At 51.2% G+C, this 24,394-nt stretch overlaps 1 protein-coding gene across 1 annotated transcript in view; it reads right to left on the reverse strand.

Annotated features, from left to right (window-relative positions):
* The window catches only part of PLXNA4 (plexin A4), a 475,557-nt gene that overhangs the window by 24,105 nt on the left and 427,058 nt on the right, over window positions 1–24,394 (reverse strand). The window contains exons 22-25 of the mRNA XM_055590947.1: window positions 17,187–17,455; window positions 13,977–14,043; window positions 13,063–13,209; window positions 7,989–8,148 (exon numbers count right to left, since the gene is read on the reverse strand). Of these exons, the coding sequence (XP_055446922.1) occupies window positions 7,989–8,148; window positions 13,063–13,209; window positions 13,977–14,043; window positions 17,187–17,455 (643 nt within the window). The remainder of the gene's footprint in view (window positions 1–7,988; window positions 8,149–13,062; window positions 13,210–13,976; window positions 14,044–17,186; window positions 17,456–24,394) is intronic.

Below are 24,394 nucleotides of genomic sequence, written 5' to 3' on the forward strand. Positions count from 1 at the left end.
GGAGCTCACATTTGGACCAGGAACAGCCAAGGTCAAAGATCAAAGCTGCTGGCTTCCCTCTGTTCCAGGAAGAGTCCAGCCCACAAACTGCATGGCTGGCTTCGTGAACCCTCATCCCTACCCAGTGGTAGAGAGCCCCAAGGGCGGGGTGGGCCAGTTGAGGGCGAGGCAGACCTGCAGTCTTCAGGTCTGGTGTCCTTGGCAGTGTGGGCGGCTGGTCAGGTCACGAGGCCCCCAAGCAAGGGCATATCTAATTTTGTGCTCTGGGTACTTCTGCATATTCAACACAGGCTTAGTCCTAATAACAGTAATGGAAATCAACAGTATCCAGGTCTCCTCATCCCAGGTTCAGCATTCTTTCCACCAAATAGGCTCCTTCTGTCTTGCCTATGAAAACAGCACTAAAAATATCTCTCTTTTGTGTCCACACCTTGCTGTGTACCAGGTGACCCTGTTAGAACAGCTGGGGGGCAAAGTGACAGCTGGGCCAAGGGCCAGTGTCCTCTGGATGAATGCCCAGCTGCCTGGACAGCTTCGCCTGCCCACGGGGCACAGTGAGACTGGAAAATGCCTCAAGGCACCAAATGATGTGAGCTCGGTGATGGTCCCAGTGAATCCCGAGACAGGGACTCATCACCCTGCCCACGCTGGACCAGGTCATCTCCCTGCTCCCCCCAGACTAGGACACAGGAGGCATCTCCTACGGCCACCATGGTGAGAATCCACATCCGGAAAGTCTTAGAGCTCTAACCTCACTCACTCAAAACTGAGTGCCCACGGTGTGCTAGGCACTGTGCCGGCAGGACATTACACGGGTGAAAAAGAAAACTTCCTAACACGAAAGCCCTGGCCCCTGAAGGCCTCTGTGTGGAAGGTTATGCAGGAAAACACAGGCACACAGGCCCAGAAAAGGGGAGGGTAGAGGAGTATCTGGGGGTCGGGGAGGTTCTGGTCCACAGGTGCCACTCGTGTGACACTTCTTAGGGATTCATGAGGATGAGTCCTTGTGGGAAGGAAGGAAGTTTGGAACTGAGTTAAGAAAGGTCTGGAATACCATTACTTTACTAACATCTTAGTCTAGTATCTAAGGCATCTAGGGTTGAGCTGGAAAACCAGACACGGGGGTGGATGATAAAGGAGTGGGGGAGCCCTGCCCAAGAAGGGGAGGACCTGGCCAAAGGCGGGGGTGGGGTGGGGTGGGATGCTCAGGAGATAGGATGGTACCTGGAGGTTCTTGGAGAAGAAGGGGTGGGAGCAGCAATGGGATGCCCCCACATTTCTGAGAGGTGTCTGGAGGAATAGTAGGGAGCTGAGGTGTAGAGGAAGGAGGGGTTTATCTGCAGGCCAACCCTGGAGGAAACACTGGCACCCAGTACATCACTGGTCTGGCTCCTGGAAGGTCCCCTACCCACCAGCAGGTATCACTCAGAGAGGGAAACCCCCCTGGGAAGCACAATCCACCCACTAGCTCAGGGCATCATAGTGTGCATGCAGACGGGTGCACCCGTATGTGCATGCACACACATGCATAGTCACACACATGCACACACGCACACACATATTCACACAAGTACCTCATTTCACCCCCTAAGGCTCTGCAGCCACCAAACTCTGCCTGCCCTGGCCCCTAGTCCAAGCTTTGCATCAGCCTCTCTCCTCAGACCCATCACAGGAAGCTTTAGGAGGGGGTGAGCTAGAGGGATGAAGGAGGTGCCCACCAGGCTGGTTAGAACTGGCTGAGTCAACCCTTCTGATCCACAGGGAACCAACTTCAGAACTAGCTGCCTGCACTCCCACTCCAGGCTGCCTTTCTTCCCTGCCGGGTGCTGAGCAGGATCTCAGCAGGTGCACACGCCAGCATGCACAGGGCCCTCTCTACCTCCCAAACCAGGGTCCCGAGCAGAAGGCTAGAAGAGGAGACACAACTCTACTGCTGCACACCTGTCTGCAGGTGAGCCCCAAGGAGAACACCTGGCAGGGAGCCTGGATGCCCTCGGCACCCAGCCACTCCGAACTGTGGCAGGGAGCAGCTTCGGAGAAGAGGGGGGAGAGGCCAGAAGAGAATCAGTGCCAATGCAAATAGTTGGGAAATTGACTCAGGAATTGGGGGAGGGCATCTAAATATGATTTGTTAAAAGAGGAATAATTTTATGGTGAGAGCAAATTCTAAAATATAAAATAAGTGAACTAGGAAATGTGGTGTTTAAAAGAAGAAATCCCTAAATCGAACAGTGCCATCTACTTTCAAGCCCTAGGTCTTTGCAAACTGTAAAGTGTGGTGCACCAGCTAGTTGCCGCTTTGGGGAAGTCTGGAGAGCTAAAGGAAAAAGTGGGCTGTGCTCCGCTACTTGATTTAAGAGAGGTGAGCTAGAGCTTAATGGATCTTCTTGAACACGGAATAATATGGAGGCTCTGGTGGTGCTCCAGGGTGGTGTGCCATGCTGTGCTGTGTCGAAGAAGAGTTAAGAGGCAAGAGATGGGTGGCTGGAAGGAGGAAAGGTGACTCAGGTAGGAAAGGTGACCCAGGTATTCATATGTATATCACCAAGGGAAAATTGCTGGCTCTGAGCTCTTCACAGCTCGGCCTGCAGCCCCCTGCCCTACTCCAGTCTCCAAGCACAAAGGACAGACACACTCACAATCCAATTTGTTATACTTCCACCTTCAAGGGAGAGAAGGAGGTGAAATAAAAAAGAAAAAAAAAATCCCATTATCGTTATCTGTCCTTCGCATCAGGTGCAGCGAAAAATGCAAACTGGGGCGACAGCTGCTGTGAACTCTTTATATTTCACTCAGAAGATAGTGTATCTTTTTGTTGCATACAGGGATTAGTTATTTGAAAAAATATACCCTTTCAGACAGAAGGGGTGGCGGAGTTCCGGGGCTATTGATGGGGCATTTGCATTAAACCAGAGGAACTGGGAGGTCATGGCCTGTGGAGGAGCTTGTGAGGGAAGGGAATGGTTGTTCTCTTCACTTCCTGCTGTGTGACCACGGCCCAGGCTCTGTGCCTCTCTGAGCTACAGAGTCTCCTCCTGTGCAGTGGAACAGAATTGCATCAATTATGTCCTCTGGGGAATGAAGAGAGGAGACAAAGAGTCCCTTGGCTCAGACAGAGCAGTGTCCAGCCTCCTTCTGCTGTGCAAAGAAGTGAGGAACTCCTAGCCGTATGGCTCCCTCTGCACTGGGCATTTCCCCAGGGCAGGCTTTTATGAGATGCTGGTTGAGGAGTTTGGTGGTGTAACAGGGTTGTGGTTTATTTGGTCACTGAGTCGTGTCTGACTCTGTGACCCCATGGTTGGTAGCCCACCAGGATCCTCTGTCCATGGGATTTCCCAGCAAGAATACTGGAGCAGGTTGCCATGACCTCTCCAGGAGATCTTCCTGACCCAGGGATCCTACATTGGTAGGCAGATTCTTTATCACTGAGCCACCACTGAAGTCCAGCATAAGGGAGTACCTATAACCAATACCTGTGGGTGGAAAGGGGCATCAACTTGGCGAGGACAGCCTCACATATAACAAAGCGGGGAGCCCTAGCACTGTGCTTTCAAAGCTCCCAAGGCCCACTTGCCCCAGCATAGTCCTTAACTCCTGCCCTGAGATATCTTCCCTTCCCTAGATTCCAAGAGACTGAAACAAAGGCAGGTTCTGTGTCCTTCGCTTTGACTCTTACAATGGTTAGTTCTATCATATGTCAACTTGTCTGGGCCACAGTGCCCACCCAGAAAGCTGGTTAAAAATTATTCTGGCTGTTTCTGTGAGGGTGTTTTTGGATGACATTAATATTTAAATTGGTTGGCTTTGAGTAAAGTGAATTGCCCTCCATAATGTAGGTGGACCTCTTCTAATTAGGCGAAGGCCTGAGTAGAGCAAAAGATTGACCTCCCCTGAGCAGGGGGGACTTCTGCAGCAGATGCCTTTGGACTTGAACTGTAACATGGCTCTTCCCTGGGTCTCAAGCTGCTGGCTTTCCCTATAGATTTTGGACTTAACAGCCTTCATGCTAGACACTGAATGTTTGTATCCCCCCAGAATTCATATGTTGACTCCTAACCCTCAAGGAGATGGCATTTAGAAGTGGGGCCTTTGGGAGGGTGCCTGAGGTCATAAGGGTGGAGCCCTCATGAATGGGATTAGTGTCCTTGTAAAGAGGATCCCAGAATGCTCCCTGGAGAAGAAAATGGCAACCCACTCCAGTACTCTTGCCTGGAAAATCCCATGAACAGAGGAGCCTGGCAGGCTACAGTTCATGGGGCTACAAAGAGTTGGACATGATTGAGCGACTGAGCACATGTTTTCTTGCCCACTTTCTGTCACATATAGTCCCAATAAGAAGATGGCCACCTATGAACCAGGAAGTGGGTTCTCACTGGATACTAAATCTGCTGACACCTTGATCTTGGACTTCTTAGCTGCCAGAATTGTGAGAAATTATTTTCTTTTGTTTATAAGTCAAGCAGGCTATGGTATTCCATTATCCCGGCCCAAACAGATTCCTCCTGGTCCATTATTAATGAAATCCTCCATAACTGCATAAACCAATTCCTTCAAATAAGCATTTCTCTATATAAACATATCCCATCCCATTGGTTCTGTTTCTCTGGAGAACATTGGCTAATACAGTTCCCCATCTTGGCTCCTCAATGCCTGGAGAAGCTGGTGGAGTGGGCAGGGTAGGAGAGCTTCAGTCCCAGGAACAATGAACAGAAGTGTTGGGGATGGGGGACTAGGCCAGGCCAGGCGCCACAGTGATGATGAAAGGCCGGGGAAGGAGTTGGGGCTGGATGTACTTAGGATAATTACAGAGGTGGCTTAAAATGTCTTTGTTTCCTTCTAAGCTGGCCTGGGACAGATGTCCATGCCTTGCCAGGAGGGGGAGGGCAGTCTTTGCCCAATGCCCTCAGCTATGGAAAGAGGTAGCATGGAGGGAAATGAAGTGGAGGGTTATGCTTGGCTGTCTTGCCTCCAATGCATGTGCCTCAGAGACTTCTCTGTGCCTACATGCTATGTGTCCCTTTGTTGCTGTTGTTATTTAGTTGTCCAGTTGTGTCTGACTCTTTTATGACCCCATGGATTGAGATTTTCCAGGCAAGAATACTGGAGAAGGTTGCCATTTCCTTTATCCAGGGGATCTTCCCAACCCAGGGATCACACTCATGTCTCCTGCCTGCATCTCCTGCATAGCAGGCAGATTCTTTACCGCTGAGCCACCAGGGAAGCCCATATGTCCCTTTGGCACAGATGAATTTTTGATAACAATCTCACCTTATATTTGTAAACTGCTTTCAGGCTTTCAAGGCACTTTCACCTACACAATGGGAGAAACTTGCCTTGCCTCTCTCTCCCCATGGGGGCCATGCAACTGAGTGGGAGCAAATCTTATGGAAGAAGCATTTGGGCCTCTGAGGAGGCCCTATTTTATTTGTTATGGAATCTAGCTTTGGTAGAAAGAAGACCAGAGTTGCCGGGACAGCTCCAGACCCTTCATTTAATAGAAAAGAAGGAAATTCCTCAGAAGAGCATCCATCAGGGAGGCCTTTGTGAGAAGTTCAATATGATGCCACTTCCCCAGGAAGACAAGGCGCCAGATGCTCAAGTTGTCTCCTTCCTTTGGTTTCTCCCCTTTACCCTGCCTTCTGTGAGGCCTTATCCATCCAGCGATCCTGCATCCTCCCCAGCAGCTCCTGTGATGAGAAAGATGGCTCCTTTGCCCTCTTGGGACCTGGTGAACACCATGCCCCTGGCCTGAGCAGCCTCTAGCTTGAGAGAGTAGCAACTCTTGGGAGGGCCCTGTTTGCTGCATAGCCCTCAGGCTTCCTTCACTCATGGTGGATGGCAGGAAGTGGACAGCAGGAAGTGGATGGCAGGAAGTAGACAGCAGGAAGTGGATGGCAGGAAGTGGATGGCAGGAAGTGGCCATAGCTGCTTTGGATACTGCTGCCTCCATTCCAGATTCATTACATCCTTTCATCAAAATCTGCTTTGCTGGACTTGCACCCGACAAATGTTCTAAAGTTAAAAGCAGTTCCTCCCCCTCCTAAGTTCTGGGTGTGTGGTTTCCAGGTGGGGACAGTTGATCCTGAACAATATCTATCTACCAGCCTTGACATGGTCTCTCTTCCCCATGGGAGGTCAGCCCATTCCCAAGCACCAGAAGTACACAGTTCTGTATGCACCCACCCAGTGAGCTCTTGCCATGTTCTAAACTAAGGCACAAGCTTTTGAAACTCACCTTCCAGCATGAAGATAAAGGTTCTTGTAATAGTTCCTCCTCTTGGTCCTGCTAGGCCAGGGCTCTCCTCCCACCCATATTGCAGATGAGGACTTTGACAAGCCATGGCTCTCACAGATGGATAAAAGGCATGGTGAGTACTACCTGGTGACCGTAGTAAACTCAGTTCTCCCTGGCAGACCCATGGTTGATCAGCCCACTTAGGGACATGGGGGTCTTCCTTCCCTGGCACTATCTTCTCTCTCACTGGTTCTATAACTGAGCCTTTGACTCCATCAGTCTGTGGGATCTTCCTGGTGGTAGACTCCCCCCAACACAGACACAAATGGCCACTCCAACTCAAGGGGCCAGTGCTGGGGACACACTCGTCTGGTACCCTCTACCCTGAGGATCTCACAGATACTTCCTCCTTGTCCCAGAAACATACAGAGACAGCTCCAAAGGGAGGGGGAGAATGTGCTCGGTCAGTCTGTCCCTCTGGGCTGCCAAGTTCCAGGCACAGGGCCAAACACATCCTGCCAAGAGCCAACCAAGAGGAGAGGTGGGGCAGGGGGGAGGGAAGCAGTAAGAATTGAGGTGAGTGAACTTTCTGATCCTGAGTCTTTAGGCATCAGAATTTGGTGTGTGTGTGTGGGGGGGGGTGGTGAGGCAGTGGGAGGGGATAAAAATTCCCCGTGGATTTTAGAAAATAGCACAGATGCCCATCTGCCTTGGATGGCTTAGCTGAAGCCAGCTTAGAGGCCAGATGGATGCATTAGGGGCCTCTGGAGGTCTTCTCCCCTCTATGTTGCCATGAATTTCCAGACTCAACCATGTACACACCTAAACACCTTTCCCTCCATGCCCAGGATCAACAGACACATACCATTTCCTCACCAGTATTATCTTCATAATCAGAAATAATAGTGGCCAATGCTTCCTAGGAGGTACTATGTACCAGGCAGTGCATTAAAGGCTTCTATATGCATTCTCTCCTTTCATTCTTACAATGAGGCAGGCACTATTATTTATCTCCATTGTATAGGCAAGGAAACTAAGGCACAGAAAGGTTAAGTAACTAGACCAAGCTTACACAGAACTCAGTGGAACCAGGACCCAAACTCAGGCAGGTGTGATGCTGATCCATGATGCCAAACTGCCTCTCTTCAGCCCTGGCCTCTTTGGAGCCTGGGGCTCCCCACTAGGATTTCCCCAGGTTGCTGAGTGTCTTATTAAGCACTCAGGCAAGCTGTAGCTGGATCTAAGTTCAGCCGGCCCTAAGTGGCAAGCCCTTGTTTATATGGGCTATGCGATCTGCCCATGAAGCATTCAAATAAAATGCCACCCTGCTCCACAGTAGGCTGTCACATCTCATTTTTCTCTGTCCTTCCTCCATCACTGACCCAGATCCCTCCTGCTTTCGGTAGTCAGCAAAAATTAGAGGCACAGCACAGAGGCAAAGGGAAAGGCCTGGGGGCACAGAGAAGGTGGTGGCAAGACCTTGGGCCACGCGGATTCAGACTAAATTCTCTTTGCTGCAGACATGACGCCTCCACTGCCACCCCTCAGCTGCTCACAAGACCCCAGAGGCAGTCAGATCACCTGCAGACTGTGGTCCCCTCTCTGCTTATTTCTCACTAAGTGGCCATGAAGAAGCAGCCCCTGGGCTCCTGGGGGCCATGCGTACCTGTTCTGTGCACCTGGGCTCCACTGGTGGGTAGGAAGGGCTTCTGACCAGTCACAGGACAGCCTCCAGGGTGGGCTGCTTACTCACCTAGGTCCATGTCTGCAGCTTTGGGCCGGTGGGAGCAGGGCACGTTCTTGAAGATGGCATCCAGAATCTTCTCCTTGACCTGAGTAATGGTGTCGCAGTTGAGGATCTTCACTGGGACCTCGGGACTGTTGGCGTTGTCGGGGTTGACACAGCTCAGGACCTGGTAGAGTGGAGAGAGGAGGCACGTGGGGAGGGCAGCATGGAGGTCCCAGGGATGCCAGCAGCAGCCCGAGGTCCTCTCCTGAAGGGCTCCCATCTCTGCGGGTTGGACTGGAGTAGGGTAGGGTGACCCCAGCTAAGCCCTCTTCCCTTCCCGTCCGCACAAGCAACAGGAAGGTACCACTTCAGCATCACTGCCGGAGTAGGAGCTGTGATTTAATTCCTCGCCACAAAAGACTCCATTAAAACCCTGATTTATCAGAGGGAGCAATGTCCAAGCAGGAGGAGGCAGCGAGGGGCCATGTGTCTGAGAATGGACGCTACTGCATGCCCCACTGTCTCACACACATGCACTGGGCACCACCTCCATGTATACCCAGACCCTCACCCACCCCTGAGACCCGCCCCCATCCCTGCGTGTCAGTCTGTCTTTCTCATCACTCTGTCTCTCACACTTTAATGGGAAGCTGTCTCCTTTCTCCAAAGATTTCATATGCTTTGATTTTTGTGCGGGTTCCAGGCTGACTGGAGGTTGGAGAATCTGTAAGAAGCTTAATGTGATCTTTAAAAAATAAAAAGATGCCCTCTAAAAACTGCAGGTTCAGGCCACCCGCAAGCCCGTCCTGGCTCCGACCTGGTGTTGGGGGAGGAGGCCACTCCAGCCCAGGACTTCAAGTTCTCTTTTTGGAACTAGTCGGGTAAGCCAAGACTCTGCCTAAATCACCAAGCTATACTTTTTCCTTTAAAATGTTCTGGACCATTTCTAACAGCTTTGAGTCTCTTGCTGTTCTCAGCGTGGGCTCTCTCTACATGGTGAGACTGCGGAATCCTTCTCGGGGGGTGGGCAGGGGGGGAGCCACAGCTGCTCGGGCTGCGTGCTCTGGATCATAGGTGCTGTCAAGTGGCCCTGCCAATCCAGGCTCCTGCACCCTCTGCCTGACCCTGCGCCCTGTGCCCTTTGTGAGTTTCCATCTTAGAACTTTCACTGCATACCCACCCCCCCACCCCACCTCCCGCGACCATTTCCCAACTGCATGTCTGGTTCACAGATTCAGACAACGGCCTTCCACCCCCCACCCACCTCCTGCTCCATGTGGCTGCAATCAGAGCCCTGGCCCCTGGACGCCTGCCTTTCATTAGCGACCAGACTGCTGTGAGCTCAAACCAGAACATGCTTATTCCATTAAGAAGAAGGAAACCTCCTAAATCTATAAAACCAAACTCTCACCCTCAAAATGTCTTAAATTGAAAACAACAGTCAAAGGAACTCTGGACCACGCACTCCTCCTGCGTGCGCTCTCCAAACCATTCCCTTCCAAGAGCCTTCTGGGCCCCACTCCGGGCCCCCTCAGTGGTCAAGCACAGCCTGGCCATCTGCGCTGCTCTGTGCTGCCCTGGGCTCCTGTGCTCCGGGCCACGTGGGAGGAGGGAAGTTGATCTTCCCAGGCAGCATCACAGCTTTATCCGGGCTGTGATACCAAGAGGCAGAGGCTGCCACCTGAGTTTGTGCCCACACCCCCCCACCCCTGCCCCGCCCCATCTCAACATTTCTGCTTGCCCCTGGAGTTCATGGTGGCCCCACAGGAACAGCTTTGTGGAGTGCTTCAGGGCATCTAGAGAGGCAGTAGTGGTCCCATCGAGGGACAGGGTTCCCAGTCACAGGCCAAGCCCCAGCTCCCCGGGAAGATCCTTTCCCCATGTCCATGCCTCTGGGCTATTTCAGAGCAAACTGCCTGGGGTCTGTTCTGCTAGGTCATTGCTTCTCAAACACTCCTGTGACTAGGATCACTAAAATAGTTATAAAGTGTTAGTTGCTCAGTTGTGTCTGACTCTTTACGACCCCGTGGGCTGTAGCCCACCAGGCTCCTCTGTCTATGGAATTTTCCACACCAGATCCTGGAGTGGGTAGCTGTTCCCTTCTCCAGGAGATCTGCCTGACCCAGGGATCAAACCCAGGTCTCCTGCATTGCCAGCAGATTCTTTACCATCTGACCCACCAGGGAAGCCCACATTACTAAAGGGTTGTGTTAAAATGCAGATTCTGACTTGGGAGGTGGAGGACCAGGCCTAAGACTCTGCTTTCAGACAGGCTCCCAAGTGAGCACTTAGCACTCTAGCGGGCTCCCAGCTATGCTCTTGGGCACTCCCAGTAGCAGGGTCCTAGGCATGCTAGTCTAGGTTCAATCTAATTCATCACTCAGCATAGAGGAGGAGCATCTGACTGTCAATTGACGCTTGCTGAGCCTCTCAGCACCTGTCTCACTCCCGCCTAGCACAAGGTTACCATCAGCTGGACCACAGTGCCCTGGGCTCCTCCAGTCACGCTGAATTCTAGGATGGCCTGGACTTTATTTGACCCCTTCATCTCGATTCTCAGGTCAGCCCTATCTGCTGCTAACACACTTTCTTCCTGACCCCTCCTCACCAATGACCAGGCTGCTCCCCCTTCCACAGGAGGGGGTTTCCTCTCACAGGCCTGAGGGTGGCTATTAAATCTCCCAGCAGCCATTTTTTTCTCCAGGCAAGACAGTTGCAATTTCCTTCTCCTTCCCTCACGGTGCCTCTTCCCCAAGTGTTTCTACCTCAGTGGATGCGCTTCCCTGACCCACTCCAATTTCCTCACAATCTCTTGAAGTCAAGTCATCTGCAACCGAGCTGGTTGTGCTAATAGTTTGGCCTCTGGTATAAAGGATGCTGCAATTTGGGGACACAGTGTTATTATAACTCATTGCGTTGGCATCAATATTGGGGAACTGCTGATGAGATGGGAAAGAAAGGGAGCTGAGAGGGAGAGACCAGGCAGGAGACATTTCAACAGTAGTTTTTCTAGCTCATTAAGAAATCTATTCAGGTATCTATTTTTGGAAGTTTTTTTCTCTTTTCCCTTTCCCATGTTAATCAGAGACTCTAACTCTCCCCTGTAGCAGACCACGACAGTAAGGAAGCTGAGTCCTCACGCAGATATGGCTGCCTCGAAGCCTTGTCAACTGAGCCAATCCTGGCAGATCCATTGAGATGCCTGCTGGGATCCCCAGCAGGATGGCCCTCCGAGGATGGAGTGGGACAGGTGCATATGGTTGCATCACTGCCAGCCAGCAGGACCAGCTGTGTTCAGAGTGGCCAGGAGATCTCCCCAGCTGGCTTCAGGGTCTGGGATTTGTCCTCAGCTCAAGGCTTCTGCTCAGTTCTGCCTTTCCTCAGGCTGTTGTGTATCTCATCTCCTGATAAGTGCATTTTAAACTCGTCTATTCTCTGTCCTTCTTAATGGTCCAACTGGACGTGAGCTGAGCACTAAAGAATTGATGTTTTAGAATTGTGGTGCTGGAGAAGACTCTTGAGAGTCCCTTGGACAACTAGGAGATAAAACCAGTCAATCCTAAAGGAAATCAACCCTGAATACTCATTGGAAGAACTGATGCTGAAGCTCCAAAACTTTGGCCACCTGAAGAGAAGAACTGACTCACTGGAAAAGACCCTGATGCTGGGAAAGATTGAGGGCAAGAGGAGAAGGGGGTGACAGAGGATAAGATGGTTGGATGGCATCACTGACTCAGTTTGACATGAATTTGAGCAAACTCCAGGATATAGTAAAGGGCAGGGAAGCCTGGCCTATTGCAGTCCATGGGGTCACAAAGAATTGTACTTAGTGACTGAACAACATTCTCTGTCCATTTCTGTCTCTTCCACCTCCATTCTTGTGCTCCCTCCATGTGCCACGCTCCACAGCTATTTTTTGTCTCATTTTCTCACTCTGGGCTTCCCTTGTGGCTCAGCTGGTAAAGAATCTGCTTGCAATGAGGGAGACCCGGGCTTGATCCCTGGGTTGGGAAGATCCCCTGGAGAAGGCAAAGGCTACCCACTCCAGTGTTCTGGCCTGGAGAATTCCAAGGACTGTATAGTCCATGGGGTCGCAAAGAGTTGGACACAACTGAGCGACTTTCACTCACTTCTTCTACCTTCTTTCCTCTTTCCTGGAGAAGGCCTGGTGGGAGATCAGAGCTCTCTCCCAGAAAAGCCCAAGAGTGAGCTCCCTGGCCTGGAAAGAGAGTGGGCACCAGCAGACAGTCGGGGGGAAAGAGGAGCAGGACTCACATGAGCCAGCAATGGGGAGCCTTGACCCTGGGCTCAGGGTTTTGTACACCTGATCACACTCCATCTTCTGGACAGCTCTGGGAAGTAAATAGTGCAATTATCCCTGTTTTATTATTATCCTACTTTTTCAGTTAAAAACCCCAAACTCAGATTTTTTTTTTAAGAGTCATGCCCCAAATCTCCCAGCTGGCCAGAAGGAATCAGGGCTCCAATCCAGGTCTGCCTGGTTCCAAACCACGTGCTCCTAAGTGCTGAGCTTTGTGGGGATAACTGTTTCTAGCAGGAAAGGGAGTATAAGCTTGACTGAGGGTGGATACAGGTATTCACCTGTTCCCTGGACACACACCTTAAACAGATCAGCCGAGCATCCTATCCTACAGCCTGAGTCATGCAAGTGTGGGCTTCAGGACCATGAGCAACCATTTTTGGCTTCCCCCTCTTCATACGCTACCTGCTACTATTTGGAACTGATCTGCAAAGTGTGGGTTCTCCACTGGGAGAACTGTTAAGAAAGTGTCATTCCTTGGGCTCATACTCAGCCAGCTTTTGGCAAGGGGTTACCACCTTACAATCCAGGTTACCAGCCTGGAAGTTGTTGGTCTCTGGCTGTTGCTCAGATACGTCTGAGACACTGGTCCCCTGGTGTGTTGGGATGAGGAAGTCGGGGTGGTGCCATGCACAGGGGGAAGGCCAGGCTGGCCCTGTGTAGTGGGGACCCGAGAGGTGGCTTGTCAGCATTCCCAGCATCCCCTGGGCTGGGCAGGGGCTGCACAGGACCAGGGTGGGATCAGAGTCACGGGGAGGAGCCGGGAGGCTGGCTTACCAGGGTCTTGTAGTCGATCTGCTGGCGGATGAGCTTGTCCTCACTCAGAGAGTAGCGGGCCTCACCCGTGATGGCATCGATGGGCCCCTTCTCCATCTGCTGCTTGATAGCGCAGAACAGCGAGAAGAGGGGCTCCCCAGCGCACTCCTGCACATGGAGGAGAGCCGTGCTGGGAGGACCCCACATGTGCTGAGCCTGGCCTCCCATGGCCTCTGTCTCTCCTCTGCTTTCCACTTCTCTGTCTTGATTCTCTTCTGCTCCCCTTCTTGTTCTTTCCCACTTCTGTTCTACAGCCCTCTCTTCACGTTTCTGGCCCCACACCCCTGTCTGTCCCTCTCCCAGTTCCCCGCTGTACCCTGCTTTCTCTGCTGCCCCATCAAGGAACAGAGGTCAGTCCTCAGTGGTGTGAACTCCTTAAAAGTCAGTAATTGGAGGCCGAGCAACTCTTCCACCTCCCAGTCACATTTGCAGTTTAACTGCCACCACACGTGCTTCTGTACCTGCCCAGGGCCCTCATCAGCATCAGTAAGTACCAAGCTGGGGCCAGGGCAGGAGGAGAGCAAGAGGAAAAGAAGGAGTGAACTGTCTTCAGCTTGAAATGGGAACGCAAAAGAAGGAGTGAACTGTTTTCAGCTTGAAATGGGAATGCAAGGGTCTTCTTAGAACTCATCTCCCCTCACCTGGGAGAAAGTGGGGACCATGCCTCTCAAGCCAGTCCTGACTGTGGGGCTCTTTCTCCTGAGATGGTCAGGAGCCTGTTCCCTCCATGACTATGAGGAGGGAAACACCATTTCTTGGTGGGATTCTAGGATCTAGGCCGTGGTATCTGTGAACTTGGGAGCTTGCATGTTGGTGCCCAGGCTGGTGGGGAAGCTGAGGCAGGCCCAGAGATTCCCTCCCGTATCCAGTCATACCTTGAGGAACTTGTAGAGCAGAAAAGTGAACCAGTTGGTCAACATCTTCTCAGCCACTGATTCAGTCCTGGCAGCAGTCATGGAGGGACCCAACAGAGCAAGACAGAGACAGAGACAACTGGTCAGACCTCAAGGGCAGGAGGGCAGGAAGAGTCTACTTGGATCTTGCTGCTTAAGGCCTTCAGAAATCTTAAGACCGTAAGGGATACCTGGAAGCTCTAATACTTTGGCCACCTGATGCAAAGAGCCAACTCATTGGAAAAGACTCTGATGCTTGGAATGATTGAAAGTGGGAGGTGAAGGGAGGGATGGGATGAGATGGTTGGATGGTGTCATCAACTCAATGAACATGAGTTTGAGCAAATTCCTGGAGATAGTGAAGAACAGGGAAGCCTGGTGTGCTACAGTCCATATGATGGCAAAGTTGGACATGACTGAGCAACTGAACAATGAGAAGGGATACCTGAGTTCCATGGACTCCTAGACACATCGTAATGATTAAGATAATTAATAAGATAAGCTTTGCCTACCAAGCTGGAAGATAACTTTCTGGGTGTAGGCTCCTCAGTGGGTTTCTGTGAGAATATGCTAGAACATCATGTCCAACTGTCCAAGAGCACTTTCTGTGTTGTCCAACCTGGTAGCCACCAGCCATAGAGGACTCGAAATGGGGAGAGGCAGAATTTTTTATTTTATTTGCTTTAACTTAGATTTAAATAGTCACATATGGCTCATAGCTATCACACTGACAAACATCTTAGAGAAATTTATAAGATAGGTGTGTTCCTTAGAGTAAGAAAAGAAAAAAGAACCCCTGAGACACTCATTTGGCTGGGGATGGAAAAGAAGGTGACAGGGGACATGGGTCATGGAAAAAGGCCAGATAGACTAGACCGAGACCATCCCTTAAGCTAAAGGCTCCCAGAGTAAGTAGTAACAGGGAGCTGAATCTTAGCTCATTCCAATAGATATCCAAATTGTCCTATTTAAAAGGCTTCCATGGAGTTTGGAACTTCTCCTGGGAGCCTTTCTAGAGTTTTATTTGCAATGATAGTGATTTCATTCTTGAGTCTAATTTGCATCTTTCATGCTACTACCGAAACCCATTTTTTCTTTTTTTTTTACTTTGGAAAGTGAGAACATCACAGCAGCATGACCAACTAAAGGACACTTTTGGTTGCAATCACTTAAGAGAAAAACTACATTCAAACTTGCAGTAAGAGTGTGGCCAGTTCCAGAGAGAAAGCTTGTATCAGGTATGTCTGGATAGAGTTGAAAGTTGCAGTTGCCAGAAGATACTAACACCTCAACTCTCAAGGTGGTTGGACAGCTGCCAGCACTAAATGAAGCTGAGAAGAAGGAAAACTGTTGAAAGGAGGACAGCAGCCAAGGACAAGAAGAAGAAAAGGAGACATAGGAGAGCAGGAGGGACAGAGGGCATCTGGGAGAGAGCCAGTGGACAACAAGAGCAGTAGACACACGGATCCAGAGTGAGACCTTGGCGGCAAGTTGTTGGTGGGAGTTCTGGCGGGCGGTGGCAACCCTAGAATTATGCTGGTGGGTGGCTGCATGGTGAAAATAAAACAAAAAGCAAAATAATCTACCTTGCTGCTTCTAAAGCTGTATGATTGTGCCTATATGGAGCAACCTTTTGGAGCTGTGCCTGGCAAATGCCCACTGCACCAGGAAAAAGCCAGAAGTAAACACTTCACAGAGCCAAGACTACCCACTGGACTGAGCAGGAAGCCCTGCCTCCCACTCAGAGACCAAGGATGGAAGGCAGGGGCCAGGCAGAGGCAGGCGATAAGTGGGGTAGTCCAGGCAGAGGGCTAGACATCATAGCTTGATGTGGGGGAAGGCAGGTTCCAACCTTATCTATGCAAAGGCTAAAGGAAATGGAATAATAGCCTGGAGGAGAAATGGTCTTCAAGTGCATGGACAGTTTGAATGGAAGCCCCTGGTGCCTCAGTGGCAAAGAACCTGCCTGACAACGCAGGACACAGGGGGTCGATCCCTGGGTCAGGAAGATCCCGTGGAGAAAGAAAGGCAACCCACTCCAATATTCTTGCCTGGGAAAGTTCATGGACAGAGGAGCCTGGTGGGCTACAGTCCATGGGGTCACAAAAGACCTGGACACCACTTAGTGGCTGAACAACAACAGACAGAGGCAGAGGGTCTCTGTTTCCTCAAGCAAAGCCATGGTATATGGTTATGTCTGCACACATGACCATGCAGATTCCAAACAGTGTCAAGGATGAGGCATCCCATGGTTTTGAAAGGTGGACCTGGAACTGGCAGAACCCACAGCAGATGCCAGGAAATACATACTGTGTTGCATCAGGCAAGTTGTCACTAAAGACCTTGAACTCAAACGCTGACTGGACCAGTGCTTCTCGAATTTTAATACACATTCAGATCCCCTAGGTTCCTCACTAAAGTGCTGATTCTGATCCGGTAGGTGTGGGGTGACCTGAGGGTCTGCATTTCCACCAAGCTCTGGGTCAAGCTTCTGTTGCTGGTCGCGGACAGCAGTGAGAGTTACAAGGGGCTGAAGTCTGCCATCTTGAAATGGTGAGGTGGGTGCCCAGAGAGGCCCTGGGGTATCTCTCCTAATTCAAGTTCAGTCATGGAAAATCCCATGGACTAAGGAGCCTGGTAGGCTGCAGTCCATGGGGTCGCTAAGAGTCAGACACGATTGAGCGACTTCACTTTCATTTTCATGCATTGGAGAAGGAAATGGCAACCCACTCCATTTTCTTGCCTGGAGAATCCCAGGGACGGGGGAGCCTGGTGGGCTGCGGTCTAGGGGGTCGCACAGAGTCAGACATGACTGAAGCGACTTAGTGGCAGCAGCAGCAGCAGCATGGAAAAGGTGAGGGGGTGGAAAAATGACCTCTGAAGAATCCATAAGAGAAAAATTCTGGTAGAAAGGCTCAATCAAGGGAGTGTAAGGGCAGAGGGAGGAGAATGGAAAGTCAATAGAGGGGCAGAAGAAAAACCGTGGGGCAAGAAGATGAGCTTGGTTAAGTCACAGTAACACAAGGGGCAAGTTCTTCTAAGAGGGCACGGGTCCACCCCAGCCTCTGGCCAGGTCAGTGCCGGACCCTGGGGGACATGGCTGCTCCTGGGAGATCCGCCCTGGCCTCCCGAGGGCAGAAGGGCCAGGCTGGTGCGCTGGTCTGGATGGGGCCTCCCGGGCCATGATCCTACCTCCTGAGCAGCAGCTTGGGGTGGTTCTTGCTCTCCAGGTTCTTGTCGATGAGGTCAGCCAGCAGCTGCTTCAGCACGTCGGTGGCGTACTCCAGTTTGCTCTGCAGCACCGTCATGATGAGCGAGGCCACATTGCCGCGATCGCGCATGGAAAAGCTGCGCTGAGACTCCAGCGTGCGGATGAAGGACAGCAGGAACACCTTGTTGTTGATGAGCTGAGCAAAGAGCTTCAGGCCTTTCTCCACACGCTCCTGCCGGTAGCCCGGGACCTGCGGGGGAGACCCAGGGGTGCGGGAGTCTTGATTGCCTCCCACAATGGGGTGAGGCAGGCCGAGCGCCAGGGATGCCCAAGGGGTTGGCTGTGCACAGTGTGGAGCCTCCCAACTCCCATTCACTCACGACAGGCCACATGGCTGATGCCACCAAGCCTTTATCTAGAGCCAGGCACTATACTAGGTGCCTACCTAACCCATGTCACAGCCCACGAGCCAGGTCACTGTCTCCAGAGACAGGGAGAACGTCATCGTTAGTACGGAGTTGAGAAGGGGGCCCCTTGCCAGCGGAGACCGCCATCATAGCCCCAGGTGACTCTAGGGGGTGGGGACTTCTGATCCCCGCCCCCTGGCTGGGGGATCACCAAACCTGCGCCTTCGGCTGACCTAATGCTGACCCATCTCTGATGCTGGGGCTCCTGTTGACAGATCAGTGGCCTCAGAGTCAGGACTTCTGGGCTCCACAGGCACTCTAACACCCCCATGCCATGGAAGCTTGGGCAAGTCCCTTTACTTCTCTGGGGCCCAAGTTCATTCACTTGCAAAAAGGAGAAGCTTAAGCCCAGGAGCCTCTCAGGCACTGCCTAACTCTAGCACTTGTCGTTCTAGGAATTCCTTCTGAGACCCTGCTCCATGCTGGGGAGGAGGAGGGTTTTATCTTCCTGCCTGCATCTTCTGTCCATTTGGGAGATCGGTGCAAGGGTGTCCCATCCACTCAGCAAACATGAGCTAGCAACTGAGCCAGGCATGGGAGCGGCAGCTCTGAGCTGCATGAGGTCAGGCACAGTGGTACCATGCGTCATGCCCCAAATCAGAAATGGCCAGAGGTCGGGCAACAATAAGAGACCCCCAGGAACTGTCGTACATTTACCCAAGGATGTGCTTCAGGGCAACAGGGACGAGGGCCTATTGCCACTCACAACAACAGGAATGACTCTTGCAAACATATCAAGAGAAAAAAGTCAGGTGGAAAAGAGAGCATACTGTACAATACCATTTAAACCCAGATTTAAACAAAACAATTAAAATTCTTCAAAAATGGAAGAAAAAGGGTTTTCTGGGCGGTGGCTGTGACTGGAATGGGGCTCAGGGGAACTTCTGGAGACTGTGAAGTTCTCAGTCTGTGTGCTGCCTGATGGCTGTGTTCACTTGGGGGAAATGCGCTGAGCTGTGTTCTGATAATTTGTGCATTGCTCTGTCTGCACATGTGTGTGTGTGTTAGTCACTCAGTCGTGTCTGACTCTTTGCGACCCCATGGACTGTAGCCCACCAGGCTCCTTTGTCCACGGAATTCTCCAGGTGAGAATACTGGAATGGGTAGCCATTCTCTTCTCCAGGGGATCTTCCCAACCCAGGGATTGAACCCGGGTCTCCCGCATTGCAGGCAGATTCTTTACTGTCTGAGCCACCAGGGAAGCCTTCTGTCTCTATGCTTCCATGAAAATAAAAAGTTCATTTAAGAAATGAAGCACAGCTTCTGCTCTGGAGGGAAGCACTGGGGGCAAGAGGCACCCACTGAAGGTGCCTTTGAAGCCTTGTCTTGAAGGATGTGTCCCCTACCCCCTGGGGGTGGGGAGGGTAAATGTGCCAGGTCCTTGGGAAGGAGTGTTGTGTATGGAGCAGTAAAGGACACAGTTTCAGTGTCCGTTGAGCTTGCATTAACTCCATCACAGCCACTTATGAACTGCAGAACCCTTAGGAGATTCAGTTCCTTTATCAGTGACAAGAAGGCACTGCAGCTAATATGTATACAGATCTTATCTATGCCAAGCACGGTTCCTCATACTTTAGGAATACTGACCATGTAATCCACACAACAGCCTATGAAGCAGGGGCTGTTATTACCCCAGGGCCCCATGAGGATAAGGAACTTTCCAAGATCCCAAGACAGAAAAGTGTCAGAGCTGGGCCACAAAGTGGGCAGCGGCTTGGTGTCCTTCCCCCTCCTGGGGCTTCTGAGAGCGCTGAACGAGACATGTGAAAACCCTCGGCATGACCACAGTCCAGTTATTGAGTGCATCCTGCGTCTCTCTAGAGATTTTAAACTGGGGGGGGATGGAGGTGGCCAGAGAAACCCTGTTGTCAAGGTCCACAAAGCTGGCAGATGCAGAGCTGCAAAGTTCCTGCCACTTATTTATGGTGCTGCCCTGTGTTCTGTGCTTAGGGCGTGGTGCTGGCTGAAGCAGAGTCCAGTCAGACCCAGGCCTTCCCCTCCGATCGTCAGCCAGGAACCATGCAGCCCCTTCAGTGGGGGAACCCCTGACCCCCTAACTCTGCAGAGAAGCACGCGCACAGAACTCCTGTTGCCTGGCATCAGAAGCTCACACAGGTCAGGAACAGGCGGGTTTCCAAATTGGGTCCATTTGTGTTTCCTTTGCCGCTGTGCTGATACATGGAGGGCTGGTACCTCTCCAGTCAGTTCTCAGGAGAGATGGGAACTCGCCAGAGCCAGGGTGGTACTGGCTAAGACCCCCCGGAACTCATCCTGGCTCTCAGCATAGCCCCCTCTGGCAACCCTCTCGTTCCCCAAGGTCTCCAAGCTCAGCTTAGCTCCGGCCTGGCTCTTTGAGTCCCACACTCCACGGGGGCTCTTGAGGGAAGGGCAAGGGGGACACAGCCACCTCGCTGTCCCTCAGGCAGGGCCGCAGTCTGTCCACTGTCTGTCTGTCTCCTGCTGACTCCCGCCCCAAGACAGCCCCTCCCACACACTTGCACACGCTTTACTTCCTCTCGCCTTCGGACCCCTCAGAACAATCTCTCTCTAATTTGTCCTGATAATGAGAGATAACGCCATTTCTCAGGCTCCTGCATTGTGCAAAAGACAGTCCTGGCACATTGCACACATCGATCAAACAAAGCCCTCTCATAACCTCACGAGGGTGAGTCGCGACCCCCTTATAGCCGCCTCTCAGGGAAGCCACTGCGGTTTCTCAAGGCCAAGCAGCTGGTGGAGGGCAAGGCTGCATTGCCAAACCCCAGCTTGTTCGGCTACTAGTCCCTGGCCATCCTCTGCATCGTTGGCCAGTGTATCCTATCCCTGGGTCTGGGGTGTGGTGACTGACAGTCAGCTCCAAGTCCCCCCATATGCTGGGCCTCTTGGAGCTCAGGTGTCATTGGAGGAGGACAGGGGAGCCAAGCACAGGGGAGGAGGGGGAGGAGTGGGGGGAATGGCTCTGGACGCCCTGCCGTGGCTGCATGCTCCTTCCAGGCAACAGGGCCAGGGCCCTGGGCAGGAAGATTCATCAAAATGACCTGCAGAGAAAGAGCATCCCCGTAGCAGCAAGCATATGGAATCAGGGAGACTAACAGACTCGTACACGGAGGAAGGCTCTTTCACCTCTGGGCTCTACTGCCTCATCTATAAAATGAGAATATGAGTGCCTATGTCATAATGTTTTATGAACATTAAATAAGATAATGTATGTAAAGTGCTTGGCACACACAGAACGCACTTAAACAGCAGCAGTTTTATTACCTGCTTCTCCTCCCTTGGCTGTTTTCACTGATCCAAGGTACCTAATGCATTGGCACAGTGTCCAGGGGCAGAAAGTAGGCATTTTTTCCCCAATTTTATGAAGAGGAGAAGGAAGTGAAGTATCTTGGTGAAAAGTATCCAGAACAATTCCCCTCTGTAACTTGCCGCCCCCACCTCCTAAGCAAATGGCACGCTGAAACAAGAGTTTCTTTATTCACCAGATGGTTCGATAATTTAGTTGAAGTCTGTGAGAATAAAACTGGATAGTAAATTTTAATTGTAACCCAATAGGTTAGAGTTTAGGAGGCAAGGATAGATGGAAAACGAGGTGTGCGGTTACTGTTTGCTCTGCGTCTTTAAAGGACTGGTGTGTAACCGGTGTCTGGGAAGCCCCTTATCTGAATGCCTGGGCTGCACTCAGATTGTCATAAAAGAGAGGGCCTGGTGGCCCGACCTCCAGGACGGCCTGAAACCAGAGGACCCCATCTTCTTCACAAGCACCGACCATTCATGCTCATCCCAGCACCTGAGAAGGTGGAAACCCTGCTTTAAGTTAGTCAGTGGCTTCCCTGGGAATGTTTCCAAACCTGGAAAACCAACAGGGAGAAACTAATCCAGAAGCAGGGAGAGGTTGGAAACAAATGAGAAAAGAGTGATCCATATGAGATCTCTGGACAGTGCATAGGAGGCTGGATCTCACATAGCCCCAGGCTAACGTGGAACAGTAAAAGGCAATTTCTGTCTGCAAGAAATCAATGAATGAGTTTAATGGAAATGAGAAACTCCTGTGTTCTACATACAGAACCCAAAAGATGGAAGCAGGGGCTTCAACAGACATTCGTACCCTCATGTTCATAGCTGCATTACTCACACTAGCCCATGTGTCCACTGACAGAAGAATGGGTAAACATAATATGGTTTTTACACACAACAGGCTACTATTCAGCCTTGAAAGGAAAGAAATTCTATCACATGGTACAACACGGGTGAACCTTGAAAACATTTTACTAAGTGAAAAAAACTAGTCACAGAAGGACAAATACTCTGTGATCCCAACTATACGAGATATGGGCTTCCCTGATAGCTCAGTTGGTAAAGAATCTGCCTGCAAAGCAGGAGACCCCAGTTTGATTCCTGCCAGTTTGATTCCTGGGTAGGGAAGATCTGCTGGAGAAGGGCTAGGCTACCCACTCCAGTATTCTTGGGCTTCCCTTGTGGCTCAGCTGGTGAAGAATCCACCTGCAACGCGGGAGACCTGGGTTCAATCCCTGAGTTGGGAAGATCCCCTGCAGAAGGGAAAGGCTAAACCCACTCCAGTATTCTGGCCTGGAGAATTCCATGGGCTGTATAGTCCATGCAGTCACAAAGAGTCAGACACGACTGAGCAACTTTAACTTTCATACGAGGTATTCAGAGTAGTCAAGTTCATAGAGACACAAAGTAGAAGGGTGGCTGCCAGAGACTGGGAGAGGAGGATGGGGAGTTAGTGTTCAATGCGTACAGAGATTGAGGTGGGGGAGATGAAACAGTTCTGGAGATGGACTGTGATGATGGTTGCATAATCACGTGAGTGAACTTGATGCTACTGAATTGTACACTTAAAAATGGTTGAAATGGTAAATTTTATGTTATGTATATTTTGCCAGAATTTTTACAAGTCTGTGTGACCTGCCTGATTCAGAGCCCATGCCTGACAATTAGCCGTCTCCTGGTGTCTGCCTCAGGGAGATCAGTGAAGCTGGCTGTTAACTCCTTCCTGAGCAGGAGGATAGGACCAGAAAGTCTCCCCTCATGATAAAGGCAAGGACAAGACAGAAGCCTCAGGTTGGAGGGGAGATTTTAAGGTGCCCCATGAGGAGCAAGGCTATGGCAGGACATGAGGTGACTTGTAACAGGGGGCCATAGGAACGGTCTCAGACATAAATGGGGTATCCACCCAGAGAGCATCCAGGGAGTCATACAGGCTGGTCAGGTCATTGGCAGAATCCAGCAGCCCTGATTCTCGGAGGCTTTATTCTGTAGCTCTCCATGGACTGAGTTCATTCCACAGCCCCTGACAGATGGGTGAGTGTGTGTGGGGGGGGGCGTCAGGGATTCCTGGTGGTGCAGCCCTGGACGTGCCTCCTGTGCATCCAGCCTATAGGGTGGGTGGTGTCCCCATGAAGTGCAGTTCAGTGCTCTGGACTGTACTGAACAAGGACTCCTGAAGCTTTTTGGGCAGAGGAAGAAATCTGCTGCCATTCATTCTGCAGCCCCGGAAGCCTCTGTTTAGGGGATGCCTTAGATGCAGGGGGACAAGGCAGGCAGGGCCAGGGCAGTGCACCATGGGGGAGGGAGCTGGCTCCATGCTTGGGGGCCTGGGCTGGGTGTGAGGGGGCCCAGAGTTTCTGCCTGTTGAGCCCAGCTTGCTGGGTAGGGCTAGAGGACTGTGCACCTTGCTGAAGATTAAGGCTAGGACTTGGGCAGCAGTTTCTCTTGGAAAACTAGCTCTCAAGGAAAGGCCCAGGGAAGTGCTGCTAGGTAAGGATGCCACCAGCTTTCAGCAAAGGGCTGGGTACAGTTCAAAAAGGCAATGGAGGGAATCATTAGGATTCCGGTCCTGGGCAAACAGGGCTGCTACGGACAGTGAAGCAGGCTGTGCACTGCACAATTCCAGGAAGTGCTGCGTATGATCGGTGCACTCTGGAGCAGTGCCGTGTTCGATTGCACCACCACCCACAACATCCTGTCTGGGGAATGAGCCCTGAAATTCCCCTCCACCACCTGGAGCAGCCCTTCGGCATGTACTGCTCTTGGGTGATCACTATTCCAGCACCAAGCCAAGCCTGACAATCCAAACATCTCCAGAAAGACTTCCTTAGTGGTCCAGTGGTTAAGACTTTGCCTTCCAATGCAGGGGATGTGGGTTTGATCCCTGGTCAGGGAGTTAAGATCTCATCTGCTTCATGGCCAAAAAAACAAAACATAAAACAGAAGTAATGTAACAAATTCAATAAAGACTTTAAAAATGGTCCACATCAAAAATCTTAAAACAACAAAACAAAATATCTACGGAGGTGCAAGGGCAGGTGGAAAAGACATGAGATAGGATCAAATGAGGAATAAGATCATACATAGCATGTGGCATGTTTTATAATCTGGGCCATAGGACTGGTCAGGAAAGCAGTGTGGAGTGAGTATGCATCCATAAGAAAACACCCTGTGTGGGAGAAGGCTGTGCCCCAGCCCTGCTCCAAAGTATTCAGGCTGCCCTCCAGGGATGCTGGCTTAGAAGTGGTCTCAGCAAATCTGATTTAAAAGTTAAATGCTTAAGGGAAATCTACTTGGAATTTCGAGCTCGTGAAAAAGAGAGTAACTTTATATACTCATTGTAGTTGAATTCTTATTTTGAGGGGTATGGGTTCAAACACAACTTCCCTTCCTAGGACTGACATTTCTACCCTATTTTAAACAGACATACA

This window comes from Bubalus kerabau, chromosome 8 (genome assembly GCF_029407905.1).
Source record: "Bubalus kerabau isolate K-KA32 ecotype Philippines breed swamp buffalo chromosome 8, PCC_UOA_SB_1v2, whole genome shotgun sequence".
Classification (NCBI taxonomy): Eukaryota; Metazoa; Chordata; class Mammalia; order Artiodactyla; family Bovidae; genus Bubalus; species Bubalus kerabau.